Here is a 15610-nt window from a genome sequence, read left to right on the forward strand (position 1 = left end):
TAAAGGGGTAGAGAATATGCGGTCCTTCAGATGTTTTTAGACTCTTAACTCCAGTCAGCCCCACCTAGCATGGCCAGTAACTGGGATAGTGGAATTTATAGCCTGGAACATCAGGCAGGCAGGCCACAGCTTCCCCACCCCATGGGTTCGGGCCAGCTTCCCATCCCATGCTTTGCAATACAAAAAAGTCAGACACAAGGAAGGACTTTCCAATGATGTATGCAGTGTGAGCTTCACCTAGTGGGGAATATTCATACTGCAGGGGAAGTAGAGAGCAAGTGTGAGCCATGACACAATTGCAAGCAGCAGCACTATTGCAATGAGGAGAGCAGGGAGAAAATTCAGTTCCCATTAACACAAGCAGACAAAAAAAAAACCACGCAAGAGACTGGCTCTGCAACTGCAGACCTGTTATGAAGATACTTGCATTGATTTAAATATATTACATACATTTCTACAGTGCATAAGAACAATACATTTCAGTTCAGGCTGGCAAAAAGGAAAAGAACCCGTGCCTGGCATCAAGTACATCAGCTTCAGCCTGGCACCTCAGGCATACAGCAGGGAATTGTCCCCCAAGTGAGAAAGAGGCAGACCCCCCCCCCATACAGGGTACCAGGCGACTGCTCTGAACAGCAGAGAAGCTGGACTCGATGCAAGGCTTCTCCTTGCAGGCCTGGGGGGCAGCCAAATCAGCAACACCCAAGGAGAAATCAGGACACTTATATCGACAATTTCAGAGGGAATCTTGATGCCAGGGATTTAGCACAGTAGCTTTCAGGAAAGCAGCATTCACTGTACCATTCCATTGCACACGGGGTGTAAAGGGCCTCGGTATGGTAGTGATCCTAATGTGAGTGCTTCCCCTTGAGGATGCAGTGAGGACATTTCCCCCATGGCAGCAGGCAACCCCACCCAGAGAACCTCCCCCCCCTCCCGATTGTCAATGCCCAAACGCAGCCCAAGGGAGGATTCTGTCTCTGGCAGTGGCCTCTTTTCTGCCTCCTGCTCACCCCAGCATCGGCAGAGAAGAGGCACAGCTATTACTTCCTCTAGGGATCAGACTAGATGGGTGTGAAATACTAGCCCAAGGCTAACAGTGCGAGGATATAGTCATCCTCTCAGTTGCACCGGCACTACATGGAGAACAAGTGTGTTCACTTGGGTTCAATTATTTAAAACCAATGTTAAAATCTACTATTTGAGGCATTTACTCCCTTGCAGAAGGAAGGGAAGGAAGCACAGCAGTTATACTCTTGCAGGACCTACCTGCTAACATTACCCCAGGCAGACAAAAGCTGCACCAACAGACTCTAGTCTGACCCTTAAGTTCTTCTTTCCTCTCTATCCCAACTTGCATCCTCCCAGGAGCAGTCGGTGGCAGCTGTGCTCCTTATGGATGGCCCCAAGACATGACTGGTGCCTACAGCACGAGGGGGGAGCTCTGTGGGACCACGGATAACAGAGCAAGCCTAGTGGAGCAGGGCCCTCCCCCTCCGCTGCAGGATAAAACAGGGTGCAGGGAAGGAGGAAGGAATATCAAGGCTGGGAGTTGCACACAGCAGGAGCACTTCTATCCAACTCAGATCATCCCCCTTCATCGCCAGCCTTCCCAGGCAGAGGACCCTGGGGTGTTCTCCACCCAGGTGAACATTAGAGGGACGGCTTGCAACCAAAGGATGCTGCATGCAGGCACCTGCTGGGAGATGCTGCCATGCTCAGGCTGGGGAGCGGGCGGGCATTTCCAGCCCGCAGCAAGAGGGGGGAAGCAGTCAGGTCTAAGGAAGGGCCTCCCTTCCTGCTGGGAATGTGCAGAGTTGAGGCTGGCTGGTAGCGCCTGCTTACATCTCCCACTGGCAGCATCGCAGCGGCCTCAGTCTGGAGGATTGGCTGCCCGCTGTCAAGTGATAACTCGGGTTCCTCGATGAGTCGCAGAGGCCTCTGCTACCACCAGGAAAAGAAGGGCTTGCGGCTCTGGAAGCTTTGCGTGTACGACTCACTGGCAGAGCGCTGGTGGGAGCGAGCTGTCTCTACAATTACAGGGGGCATCTGGACCAGGTGAAGGGGGCTCTTCCCATCTTTCAAGGCCTGGGTCAAATTCAGGATCTAGGAAGAGAAGAGGGGGGAAACCTGAGTGCCCGGAGTCAGCAGGAACCCAATTGGAAAGGGAGGCAAAGACAGCCCAGTGCCCAGCACAGATCCCATTCCTCCAATGGGAGCAAGGAGCATACCTGGCCACGCATGACGGCAATCTGCTTGTGGAACTGGCCCCTGTCAAAGCCTGGATCTTTCTACAAAAGAGACAGCAACAGATAGATAGATAGACAGACACGGTTAGGGTGGGTGCTGCGTACAAATCTCTTCTTGTCTTCTGTTCTTATGGAGAGGAATAGGTGCAGTTACCCTCCCACAGCATCCACACAAATTATTTGCTCATGAGCAGAATGAATAGAATCACAGGTGTACTTGCCCTGCTGCCTGTGGTTACCTTGAAGAGTTCATAGAGGTCTTCTTCTAAATCCTTGATAAAATTAGGGTCTGAAATCTTTGGCAGTATCAGATCCTTGATCTCCTGGGAAAAGGGCACCTTGGCCTGGGGCAGCCATGCCCAGTAGAAAGGGTCTTTGGAGAGGTAGGGAGAAACAAAAAGCAAATGTTAGCAGGCTTGTTACGAGGGCAACATCCCATAAAGGACACAGAAGATGACTCAATCTTAGCACTGGAGACCCTGAACATCCTGGACTCCACATGGAAACACAAGGCAGTCAGCCCTTAAAGAGCACCCTGGACCAGCCAGAAACACTTGCTTACTGGGAATCTGCTTGGGTTCTAGTGCTTGGGACTACTTACATGCTCTCCAAGAATCTGGATGCTTGAGAGGGAAAGCCAGGCCATTGTCAATGGCAGCCAGTTTAATTATAGGCTCCTTCACCACTACCCATTCTGAGTCCTACAGAGAGGGAAGAATGTTGAACCAGAAAAGGGTACTGTTGTATTTGTTACTTTTTACAAGAAAATGTTTAAAACCAAATATAATAATGAGTAAAACAATATGTAAAATGTTCGTCCACACACACACACACACACACACACGGGGTGTTCTGCCCCACTGCTCACTGTTTACCAACCAAAACTCCATTTCTCTTCCCACATTAACCCTCTACAGATTCCCCTTCCCACCCTGTGCAACCACTTAATCCCCTTTGTACCTTCCCAAACTAATTTTTGAAGCCATTTGTCTCTTCCATTCTGCAGCTCCTCTTTGTCCTCGTTTTCAGCATCCCAAAAGCAACACAATGGGCACTGCTTATACTACCAAAAGTTCTCAAATCCTCTGTGCCCCCCTTTCTCCCCCCCCCAAGGCCCAAAGGGAGTCCATGCACTGCTAATGGGCAAAGCGAGTCTAGCACTCCTTTGACGCTACCTTCTCCCTCACAAATTTTGCCCCTCTGCAAGCTTGCTAGAGCCATGATGCCAGCTTTCTCTTTTCTGGCACTCACTGGAAAGGGCTCAGCAACTTCTGGACTCTCCCATGTCTTGGTGCCAGGCTATACACTGAAGACCAACTTTCTATATCACTCAGAACCAAGGGCTGTCACTCCACAAGCAGCAAGTTGTCAGCTAGTCTACCTGTGCCTAAGATGTGTTCAGCAGTTACGGCGCCTGATTAGAGACATTCCCTTAAATGTGGCCCTTCCTCAATGCTACATACCAATTCCTTCTAGTCGCATACTGCCTGCTGCTGTAGAACACAAGATAGATCCCCAAGTGTAACCATCAGAGCAGCAAGGGCCCTACTCACCCGCACGCTTGTGCTGTCCAGAGGACAGTCATACTTGATAAGCCAGTTGTCATTTCCCCGGTCTGTGGAAGAAGGAAAACACATTGATAAGACAGAGAAATCTCATCACAGATAGCAAGATCCACATTGTAGTATTAAAAAGTGGCGGTGGGGGGAGAAGTAAGACACATCATTAGACTATGTAATCTGGCAGCTTACAATCTTTCTATTATTTGGAGAAGGCAACCTTATTCCAGCCTTGTCATTACTGCTCATGGTTTGTCAAGCCACAGAAGAATTTCCCATGCAAAACAGCAAGGCAATCCCCTACTATCCTTCCTTCAGGGGAAGTGGAAGCTGCAGAGCCTGCATCCTAGGCTTGGGAAGATGCTGTACAGCCTTCAGGTAAGAGTATCCCAACTCTATGAGGATTTTAGGACAATAAGACTACCTATGGCTACAGCAGGGCTCCAGGTTGGAACTCTGCATAAATCACTTGCAGGCTATCCATCACGTCTTCAACACAATGGTTTGCCTCAAGAGCCAAGGAGCACCAGCACACAGCTATGTAGGGCTTTAGGTTCACATCTACAGATAGGGCCGGAAAAGGCTTTTGAATAATCAATGTAGAGAATACTGAGTTAAAGTGAACCAACCATCTGACTTAGTAAAAGGCAGTTTCCTATTATTCCCCTCAAATACAGGAGGAAGTCCCCAAATATAAATGACAAGGAGACAAGGTCACACGAACCCAAATGACAATAGAATATAAATTATTGAAACATGAATATAAACATGTGCAAGTATATGTGTGCAGAACACAGAAGCACTGTGTAGAAAACAAGGAATTTTCCCCAATTACTATAAATAGTAATTGATGAGATCTCCAGGACTGTATCATGTTGCATACCTCTTCAAAAACAAATTGGGAGAATGATTGTCATTTCATTTTCTTACAATCGTACCTATAGACAATGTTGTGGGACATCAGAGGGCCAAGGAGTTTCGGAAGTAGCATACCAGGGAACAGGTGCATTTAGAATAGCAGAGCAAAATACACTTCCCTCTTCACAAGGCTTCCCAACAAGTAATATCTCTCCCATCAGATTCCTCAGTCGGCAGTGCTCCCACCCTATGGGCCAAGAGCTGGCGCAGAACATACCCGTATTGCGAATGATGTAGTCCAGCACCACCAGCCTCTCAAACTGCAGCAGCAATTGGCGGTTCGTATTCTCTGGGAGGGGCTCAGCCTCAAAGCGCCGTAGCCAGTAATCTGCATCCTTGTAGCCTTCCACAAAGAGCTGGAAGGAGCCCACCTGAGAGCAAGAGGCAGGTGGGTTAAGGGAACAAGGCCTGGCTCAGTGGCACAAAACATTTCTGGGCACCTTAAACCTCCCCTACCTTTGGAGGAAGCCCAATTCGGTGAAACCTCTGCCCCACTTTTGGCACTTTCTCCAGGGCCAGGCGTTTGCCCCGGGACTTCACTCGGTCAATGGCGCTGTAGTTAAATGTTTCACTGGCCAAGTACACCACCTGTGGGCATGGAAAAGAGATGACTTTTAAAAAGCATAATCCATAAATCTAGGCATATACAGGTCTGCCTACTTTATTAAAAACAAAAAACAAAACCTACACATCTCAAATTCTGAGCATAATTTATTGACCTGAAAAATTACAATGGGGTGGGGAGAGTAAAACCCTATACCTTCTAGCAGCTTTGTTAAAAAGTAAATAAAAGTATATAGTACTTTAAAAGTGATATAAACATTCCATGCTTATGGTTACAACTTTTCTACATCTGTAGTCAGGTTCTTCTAACTACTTCTACATGTAGTTCCTTTCCCAAAACTCAAATACGGAGATCAAACTCAAGAATGCAGTAACCAAATTAACTAAATTAATGCAAAAACCAGCAACTCACCACACTTGGCAAAGGGCAATTTTTTTAAAGAACGAATGAATGGAATATAATAATTCTGGGACTACTCCCAGTTGCTTCTTCCCTCAATTGCTGTTCTCCCTGCTTCTAATCCAAAGCCAGAAGTCCTCACTGGGCTAGGAGTGAGAAATATCAATAGATATATAGGAACAAACTATTAAGATAAGAGACAGAAGTGGGAGCTGGATGAAAGGCAGGATTTTATTATTTAGGAAGTAGGCAGTTCTGGGGATCCCACACAGAAACACACAGGTCTCTATGCAGGCATCCTATCCACTATTAAATCCAGCAGTCTGCTTTCTCCTCTGTCCCAGGCTCACCTTTGTGCGGGGAACAATGTTCAGTTCCAGCTTCTGGTCAACAAGGCTAGCACCAGCCTCAGATAAGTATCCCTGGTTAAGAACAAGGCAGTCCCTTCCGAAACAACAGGGGCAGCACAGTTTCTGCAGCCACTTTGTCCACTTAGGGTTCAGCTGCCCATAAGGTTCCTCATTCTTGGGTTTGAATACGCCGATGATTTTCTGAGACGGACAGAAATGGGAAGTTGGTTAATTCAAGCTGGGCAAGGCAAGGGCAGCCAACCCCCACAACATATGGCAAAGTACCAGGCTCTTGCCAAACAGATCGATATTGTAGAAAGAGAAGGGGTTAGAGGTCTTCTTTGCTAAGAGCTACACATTTACAAGAATGCTTCCAGTTAAAACATACACATCCGTCACAAAGGGACCTGGTGCCCCACTTTTCAAGAGCAGACCTTCAACCAACAGTTCTCATTTTTCACTCCCAGGAGTTCAGGCAGCCAAGCTGAGTGCGCATTCTCTGAACAAACATATTACCTAAGACAACAGTTCTTAACTGCAGTGGGGAAATCTGTGACCCTGCAGGGGTTGTTGGACCCAACTCCTATCAGCCTCAGCCAGCATGGCCAGTGATCAGGAATGATGGGAGTTGGAGTTCAACAACATATGGAAGGCTACAGGTTCCCTACCCTGCCTTAATCAAATAATTCCAAAATTAAAAACTGGTAAAATTAATCTCTTTAGCCTGGAAAAGAGGAGACTGAGAGGACATATGATAGCCATCTTCCAATATCTAAAGGGCTGCCACAAGGAAGATGGAGCAACCTTGTTTTTGCCTGCTCCAGAGGCAAGAATTCAAACTAATGAATTCAAGTTACAAGTCAGGAGATTCTGACTAAACCTCAGGAAGAATCTTCTGACAGTAAGAGTTCTTCAACAGTGGAACAGATTCCCATGAGAGGTGGTAGGCTCTCCTTCTTTGGAGGCTTTTAAGCAGAGGTTGGATGGCCATCTGTCATAGACACTTTAGCTAAGATTCCTGCATTGCAGGGGGTTGGACTAGATGATCCTGGGGGTCCCTTCCAACTCTACAGTTCTCTGATTCTATAATCCAGGTGCACAATGACCTAAATAAGCAGACTGATCAGTTCCACCTCCTGGGACTGATTGGCTACACCTCACTGGTTAGGTAGGTATAACGAAGTTTATGGCATCTCTAGTTGGGAAATTCACTAGGAGGTTTCACATCCCTGTCCACATAGTCCCAATGCTTTAAACTGTATGCTGAGAGCTACAATTAGCTGCTGCATTTTCAGCGGGGGAATGGGGCCTTCCACCGTAAAGCAATGTTTCAAACCTTTTGAGTTCTGGTTCCCTTCTAAAACTTACTCCCCCACCCCACCTTCTAAGCCCACTCAACCTCATTGTCAGTGCTCTCTTTAGCTAGGGAGCACACAGAGGAGTTACTGTGGCACAAATATCCAGCCTTTCCTACTACAAGTCCTTTTGGGTTCTCTATAGAGTCCCACCCATGGGCCTCAGAGAAAGATTGCCATGTCATTTTTTACAACAGTGAGATGCAGACAAGTCAACCAGCTGCCGCTTCTCATCTCAGGATGACTCTAGCAGGATGACGCTCAGTCAGGAGACAAAGATCCTGGGGAACTCCGGAAAGGAAGTAAAGTGTACAGAGTGCCACATGTTACCAAAGACTCTTCCTGCCCCTCCTGATACTTTGTAAGCCTGGTAGACTGTGCTCCACAGACAAGAGAATCTGTGGCCCTCTAAGATGTTGGACTACAACACCCATCAGCCCCAGTTGGCATGGCCAATAATATGAAATCTGTAGTCAAGCAGCCATTGGAGGGCTACAGGTTCTCCACCCCTTCTCTGTCCCCACACCAACAACAATACTAGCATTCCATACAAGGTTACCAAAGCGACAGGCACACAGCTTAGGAAAGGTCCACACTGAGAACTCTGGAGCAGCTTCTGGGGACTCAGCTACATTGGCAAAGAAAAAACACTTATGCTTTGTTTATGCATTCTAACAATGTGACACCAGATGGCGCTGTGGAGTTCTGTTTTTGCTAACCAGATTTCTCATACAAAGTTTGCAGGGCGTGAAACGTTTATTTGATAAGTCTATAACCTGGCCTATTCCACGAATGCACCACCAACAGGTCCTGGATTCTGGGTAGCTGAAACTGCATGACATAAGTCAACATAGGAGGCTACCTTCTACAGAAGATGCTTCATTGAAAAGATTTATGAGCATTTGTTTTTTAACAGAACTGTAGGTGAAGCCTCTGAAAGTACAACGGGTATTTCTACTAAAAGTTTGAAAATCAAATATAAGGAGTAGGGTTCCTTCAGTCAGCGGCTCCTTCCCACCCACGGCCTTTTCACTCATACAGCTCTGTCATCAGAACCTTCAAATTTGTGACCAAAAAAAAGGACAGATGTGCACACGAAACACATGCAACGCAAAAGCAAAATTGGCATAGTTTTTTCCTAAGTTCTGGATTGTATAGTAACAGAAAGTTGGAGCTTCAGCACACAATTCTAGATATATCAAATACATTCAAGGCTCTTAGTAAAGGGGAGCTAAGAGTTAAAAAGAATGGGAGCATTGTGGCTGGCATAGAAACCAGAAAAAATGTAATATGTAATAAGACAGCCAGGCTCCTGGATACTAGATATTCCAATGCCACATAGAGCTGGGCCAGGCCTATGCTTTGGAAGATGCCATTAAATATGTCTGTTTACCTGGGTGGGGAAACCCTGGCAATCTACCAGAATCAAAATTCCTCATTCCTGACACCCCTGATTATCATGTATGCTGGCTGCTCTCACTTTCCCTCTCTAGGCAGCTGCACTGCTGAGGAAGCCATGTCTTCTAGCTGGTCAGTTCCATACTAGATGTTAGATAAATCTCTCTCCCAGCCATGTACCAAGAGATGACTTTTTAAACCATGGGGTGGAGAGGGCACAGAGTTGCCACCACAGTTAGCAGAAAGGCAGGGTCAACAGCGTATCTCCAGTCACACATACAACAGTTATATCCAACCATCTACCAATGGCACACACATACACACATATAAAGAGGTCAGGTCTAATTGGCAGCAACTAATCCAGAAACCATAGCCTCCCCCACAAAGCTCTGGCTGAAATGGCTCCTTTCTAATGAACAGAAACTGAAGGAAGTAGTGCTACATCGATCCATTTGCCTTCCATCCACCTAGAGCAGCAGCACAAAGACCAGGCTGACTCATCCCGGTGGAATCTCCCACAAACTCAGCTAAAAGGGAAGTGATTCCAAAACCCAAACCAGACAGGAAGAAGCAGCTGGATCACGATAACAAAAACTGACATGGCCAGCAAATAAGTCATGCTTTTCATACAATCAACACAGGCAACTCAGAAAGAGGAAACTAAATTAATCTGGTTAGTTATGGCGGGTCACAAGGAGAGCCACATGGCCATGCAGACAGTCAGTCCTCACATAGGCATGAAGAATACACTGCAGCTGACCGGAACCACAGCTCATGCTAATCCATTTATATAGTAGGATCAGTTATTCGAAAACTCAGCCCACAGATCCCAACACAAGACAGATATGCCCAATTCCTTGTAAGTACAGTGATATAGCAAGCCAGAGGAGAAAGCAAAGCCTCGGGATTATTCTCTGCTTAGATTTATTCATTTACAATACTTATAGCCTGCTTTATAGTCTCAAAGGCTCTCAAGATGGCTTATGGAAAATAAAATCGCACTCAATTCTAGTACAGGAACAGAAATGACATGCTGCCTGTATATATCCATGATTATTCAATGTTCCCTGCCTTTTTCATGTTCTTATCAAGTGTCATACCAAGCAGCAGCTCCCATGGAAATCCTAAGGCAAGGGAGTAGGGCTCAGAAGCTGGATCTCACTCAGTCCATGATAGAAGCAGTCTTCCCTTCCTAGAAGCAGGCAAGGGAGTGGAGCAAACAAGAAAATAATGGGCTAGAACTTAAAAAGGGTAATGCTATTGAATCAGTGGCGTAGCGTGGGGGGTGCAGGGGGGGCCGGCCGCACCGGGCGCAACATCTGGGGGTTAGGGTTAGGGGGCGCAAATCCACGGGTTAAGGGGCGCAAATTACTTGCCTTGCCCCGGGTGCTGACAACCCACGCTACGCCACTGTATTGAATCTACCAGACCTCCTCTCTTAAGGCATGGTCAAGCATGAATGCATACATCTTGCTTTCATTCAATACCTGCTTACCCAAATCTGCTTGAAAAAAACAACAGCTTTAAAAAAATACACATGCTGTTAACAGCAGTAACAGAAATCTCTGATACAAAACAATAAAAGATCAGATTTCATCATACACCATTCACACACCCACACCTACCTAACTCATCTGATGAGGACCTCAGGCCACCACGAGGTATGAGTGGCAGGCAATCTTACCTCTCCATTACTAGAATTAACAAACTGAATAAGAGGACTCAATCTGCTTTTTAAAAACTTCCAATGACATGAATACCAGTGTTTCCCAGGACAGCCCAAGTATGTTTACTGCACGGAAGGTTTAACACATTTAAAACCCATTATTGTGCCCTTAATTTCACTATTTACATAGAACTGCTACTAGCAGGCATGCCATTTTATAGTGCAACAAGAAAGAAAATCTTGTTTCAAGGAGTTTGCCATCTAAAATAGGCACAAAGTAGTTGATCTACCATTCTTTATAGAATTTTTTATACCCTCTTGACAAATCTGGGTTTCAAACGAGAAGAATTAAGTCACTAGATAAACAGTCATTGATGTCTGCTAATGGGGGAATACCCAAAGCAACATATGGTATTCAAAGCTTAGAAAGTAGACTGGGTAAATATTAGCAGTGGTGACCTGGAATTCTTCATAGCAAAGGGCAATGAGTAGAGTACATAACCTGAAATTTGAAAGAGGCCAGTCTGAATATTCTTCTACAAATTAGGCATGTATAGTTCTTTCGATTTTTCTCCCAAAATAAAACCCGCACCATCTTGATATCTCAGCCAGCTCCTGCAGATATTTAAAATGCAGAGATGAGCTTAAAGAACAGAAATTTCAATGCCAGTTTTATCCAAAAGGTCAAAAAGTTCAGGAAGCACACAATCAGGATCTGATCAGCTGATCAGCTGCTCCATGGGTATAGCTAGGATTGAGGGGGGGGGAGGCAGAACCTCAGTTAACTATTTATTTATTTATTTATTTATTTATGGGGGCAGTAGCCCCTTCCTGCCCCCCCAACTACATCCATGAGCTGCTCCCAGACACCAACCATCATTCTCTGCAAAAGGGACTATCTGCCTTAAAAGCATACAGCTGTTGCATCAGCAAGCACACAAGAACTTCAAGTGAATTTGTTCAGCTCTCCCTCTAATGGGGTCATATTCAAATGAGCTAGGTTTCTTGAGCCACTTGTAAAGCGGAGCCGCGAGCTGGAAGCAGTATTAGTTGAGTAACTTTTGGTTAAACTGCACACTCACACTAACAAAACAATACCATATAACCCCTGCTCCAAACCCATCTGAACACTGGGGAAATCAGCAGGGAGTTTACAATGTCCAACCACATTCATAGGAGCCAACTCCTAGGGACCAAGGTACCTTTGCCCCCCCAATAAAATATTTGAGGGGCCAGGGCTCCCCAAAGTTGATGGGCATTGCCATTCAAATGGGTGTGTGTGTGTGTGTGTTGTGCCATGTGATCAATTATGTGGGGCAGAGCTTACATCCCCCACAATATTTTATTTAAGTTGGCACCCCTTGCCACACTAAAGTTATTGTTACCAAAGTATCTATGTCAATCTAATTCCTATCCATATGCCCCCAAGTACAAGAACTGTATGGTATACTCTAGCACGGGTCAGCAAACTTTTTCAGCAGGGGGCCGGTCCACTGTCCCTCAGACCTTGTGGGGGGCCGAGCTATATATTTTTTTTGGGGGGGGGAATGAACAAATTCCTATGCCCCACAAATAACCCAGAGATGCATTTTAAATAAAAGCACACATTCTACTTATGTAAAAACATGCTGATTCCCGTACCATCTGTGGGCCGGATTTAGAAGGCGATTGGGCCGGATCCAGCCCCCAGGCCTTAGTATGCCTGCCCATGCTCTAGAAGCTTACTAAGAAGAATCCTGTGCCAGTAATATCGCCTCCAGTAATATCGCCTAGGGCAGTTGGGCCACCTGCCTCCTTATTCAAGATCAGAAAGAGACAGATCCAACTAAAGAAACACATTATGAAGATAAGGCCAAACTAAATGCCAAGAATGGGTAACAAGCAACAGGTATCCTCCCCTACCCAGACAACCGAACAGAACTAAAAATCCAGGACAGCAACTGACACCAGAATACCAGCTACTAAAGCCTTTAACTGGACAAGGCTATGCTGGCCTCTGGAAACAGCCAACCGATACACTCCAAGATAACTTTACCCAATTACAACAGAACACCTCAACATGTCAAGCAGTACTGTGCCTCCTCATTGGGTAAGAAGGCCTAAAGCTTCTAGCTTTATTTTTTGTATTATTCCCCAATAACCATAGTATTACACTGACAGCAACACTATGAAACAAACATTGGAACTGTGAGATGCTAAAGAGCAAGACCATACCTGTTTGCATTATATTTACAATAATAAAACTGGTTCTGTTTAAGAATAAGGCCTACACTTGGCTGTTCCTCCTAGGGGAGAAGGGCACAGCTGACAAATCAGCTGTACTTGATGGGTTATACTGAGCACTGTCCTTTGGCCACATCTACTCCAGCAAAGGGGAAAAGAGAGAGTGCAAGCAACAGCAGAAATGCGGAAAGGTAAGGAGATAGAGATTACAGGGCACCTACTAGAATGCAGGGGGGATGCGGGTGGCGCTGTGGGTTAAACCACAGAGCCTAGGACTTGCCGATCAGAAGGTCAGCGGTTCGAATCCCTGTGACGGGGTGAGCTCCCGTTGCTCGGGCCCTTCTCCTGCCAACCTACCAGTTCGAAAGCACGTCAAAGTACAAGTAGATAAATAGGTACTGCTCCAGCGGGAAAGTAAACAGCGTTTCCATGCGCTGCTCTGGTTCGCAGCTTAGCCATGCTTAGTCCACATGACCTGAAAGCTGTCTGCGGACAAACGCTGGCTCCCTCGGCCAATTAAGTGAGATGAGCGCCGCAACCCCAGAGTCGGTCAGGACTGGACCTAATGGTCAGGGGTCCCTTTACCTTTACTAGCAGGCAGGAGTGTCTTGGAACAAAGAAAGACCACCCAACACTTAAGAGAACTGGTCAAGGATGTGGCAAAGGCATACACACGATCCTACCATCATCTTCTTAACCTTACCTATGATACTAATTCTTAAACTTGTTTAGCGCTTTCAAGTGTTCAGAGGACTTCACATACATTATTATGACCCTTGTAAAGTCAGTCAAAGGCCAGTTAGCGAGTTCCCAGCTGAGACTCCCCGGCCCCTGGTATCTTAGTACAAGGCAGGGGCGACCACTTGCCAAGATCAAGTAACCACCTTTCGGCCACCCAGACCCCCTCGCTCCCCCACACCCTGGGCTGAATAGTCTCCACACACCCACCCCAGCCCTAATCCTCTCACCCCCTGCGGGTCCTTGACGAAATAGCTGCCGCTAGAGCCCTGGTAGATGCGCTCCGGGTAGATGCCGCGCTCGCTCGCCAGCTCCGACTGCCGCACCACCTCGGCGAATTCTGGGTCGTCGGGGAATTCATTCCGGGGCTCCCGCTCTCCGCGGGCCGCGGCAGCCGCTGCCCCCAACCCAACTGGAGCCTGGACCTGCGCCGCCCCGGCCGACCCTACCGCCCCGCGCGCCCCACGCTCTGCGCCCGCGCCCCGATCCAGGAGGGGCTGGCGCTCCCGGTCGCGGCCACCTGCGGGAGAGCCGGGCGGCGAGGGGCAGGGCGGCGGCGCGGAGGGGGCGCTGGGGGCGGCGGGGCAGGGCGGGGAGCGCACGGCCCCTCCGGGCACCCCATACCCTGCGGCCGGCCCGCGCTCCGGAGACACCAAGGGGCTCGTCTCATCCATAGAGGCCGAGCCCGAGCGAGGCGCGGATGCAACTCCGGGCACTTGCGTGCACACACCAGGGCACCGCCGTGCTCTGCGACTCGGCGCCGCTCAGTTCGGATCACCTGACACCGGCCCCGCGGCCACCGCCGTTTCCGCCAGAGCGGCACCAGCCAATCACGCCCCCTGTTTACAGGGCGCCCGGAAGCCTCGCCCACTAAAGAAGCCGCCGTCCATTCGCAGAGCTAGGCCCGCCCAGCTCGCGGAAGCCCCGCCCCGTGGCTCGCGAGGCCCCGCCCCTTCATTGTGTCTCGCGCGCGCTCCCTCCCACCGCATAGCTAAGTCATGCGTTCGGAATGAAGAGTGTGCGTGGAGATGATGAGCCGCTCTTCCCACTCCTCCTTGCCTTTCAGATCCGTGCTTTTCCTTTAGGCTCCTGCCTGCCGTCATCGACGCTGGTTCCCCAAGCACAGCCCACATGGCACACCGCATAACATTTGTAAGGGTCGCCTTTCATTGTGGTGAAAGGATCTCGTCCGTCCCACTCCTCCATTGCAAAGACACGCCCACGTGCACTGCACTGACCATCCCTTAGCGGTCTGTTGACTCATAGAATCATAGAGTTGGAAGAGACCACAAGGGCCATCGAGTCCAACCCCCTGCCAAGCAGAAAACACCATCAGAGCACTCCTGACATGGGTGTCAAGCCTCTGCTGAAAGACCTCCAAGAGAGGAGACTCCACCACACTCCTTGGCAGCAAATTCCACTGTCCAACAGCTCTAACTGAAGGAGCGTCTCCACCTCCATCGTTCTACCCGGACACTGAGGTCCAGCACCGAGGGCCTTCTGGCGGTTCCCTCACTGCGAGAAGCCAAGTTACAGGGAACCAGGCAGAGGGCCTTCTCGGTAGTGGCGCCCTCCCTGTGGAACGCCCTCCCACCAGATGTCAGAGAGAACAACAACTACCAGACTTTTAGAAGACATCTGAAGGCAGCCCTGTTTAGGGAAGCTTTTAATGTTTGATGTATCATAGTATTTTAATATTCTTTTGGAAGCCGTCCAGAGTGGCTGGGGAAACCCAGCCAGATGGGTGGGGTATAAATAAATTATTATTATTATTATTATTATTATTATTATTATTATTATTATTATTATTATTATTATTACTGTCAGGATGTTCTTCCTAATGTTTAGGTGGAATCTTCTTTCTTGTAGTTTGGATCCATTGCTCCTTGTCCGCTTCTCTGGAGCAGCAGAAAACAACCTTTCTCCCTCCTCTATGTGACATCCTTTTAGATATTTGAATATGGCTATCATATCACCCCTTAACCTCCTCTTCTCCAGGCTAAACATGCCCAGCTCCCTTAGCCATTCCTCATAAGGCATCGTTTCCAGGCCTTTGACCATTTTGGTTGCCCTCCTCTGGACACGTTCCAGTTTGTCAGTGTCCTTCTTGAACTGTGGTGCCCAGAACTGGACACAGTACTCCAGGTGAGGTCTGACCAGAGCAGAATACAGTGGCACTATTACTTCCCT

The 15610-nt window shown here is 47.9% G+C and overlaps 1 protein-coding gene across 1 annotated transcript; it reads right to left on the minus strand.

Moving 5' to 3' along the window:
* Positions 1-411: 411 nt before the first annotated feature.
* Positions 412-14200, minus strand: PI4K2A (phosphatidylinositol 4-kinase type 2 alpha). Its single transcript, XM_082224764.1, has 9 exons — positions 13651-14200; positions 6041-6241; positions 5183-5314; positions 4944-5097; positions 3803-3864; positions 2851-2950; positions 2489-2622; positions 2232-2291; positions 412-2106 (listed from the first exon to the last, which is right to left on the minus strand). The coding sequence occupies exons 1-9, from the start codon at positions 14092-14094 to the stop codon at positions 1945-1947; spliced, it is 1449 nt and encodes a 482-aa protein (XP_082080890.1). The 5' UTR covers positions 14095-14200; the 3' UTR covers positions 412-1944.
* Between the last annotated feature and the right edge of the window lie 1410 nt (positions 14201-15610).

This window comes from Podarcis vaucheri, assembly GCF_965113315.1.
Source record: "Podarcis vaucheri genome assembly, chromosome: 5".
In the NCBI taxonomy this organism is placed as follows: domain Eukaryota; kingdom Metazoa; phylum Chordata; class Lepidosauria; order Squamata; family Lacertidae; genus Podarcis; species Podarcis vaucheri.

Excerpts from the sequence above, each read along its gene's own strand:
- PI4K2A (XM_082224764.1), bottom strand. The coding sequence starts at position 14,094 with ATGGATGAGACGAGCCCCTTGGTGTCTCCGGAGCGCGGGCCGGCCGCA. Across the intron at positions 5,098-5,182 it reads GAATTGGGCTTCCTCCAAAG|GTGGGCTCCTTCCAGCTCTT; the intron begins GTAGGGGAGGTT and ends TCTTGCTCTCAG. Across the intron at positions 3,865-4,943 it reads CTACATCATTCGCAATACGG|ACCGGGGAAATGACAACTGG; the intron begins GTATGTTCTGCG and ends CTTCTTCCACAG.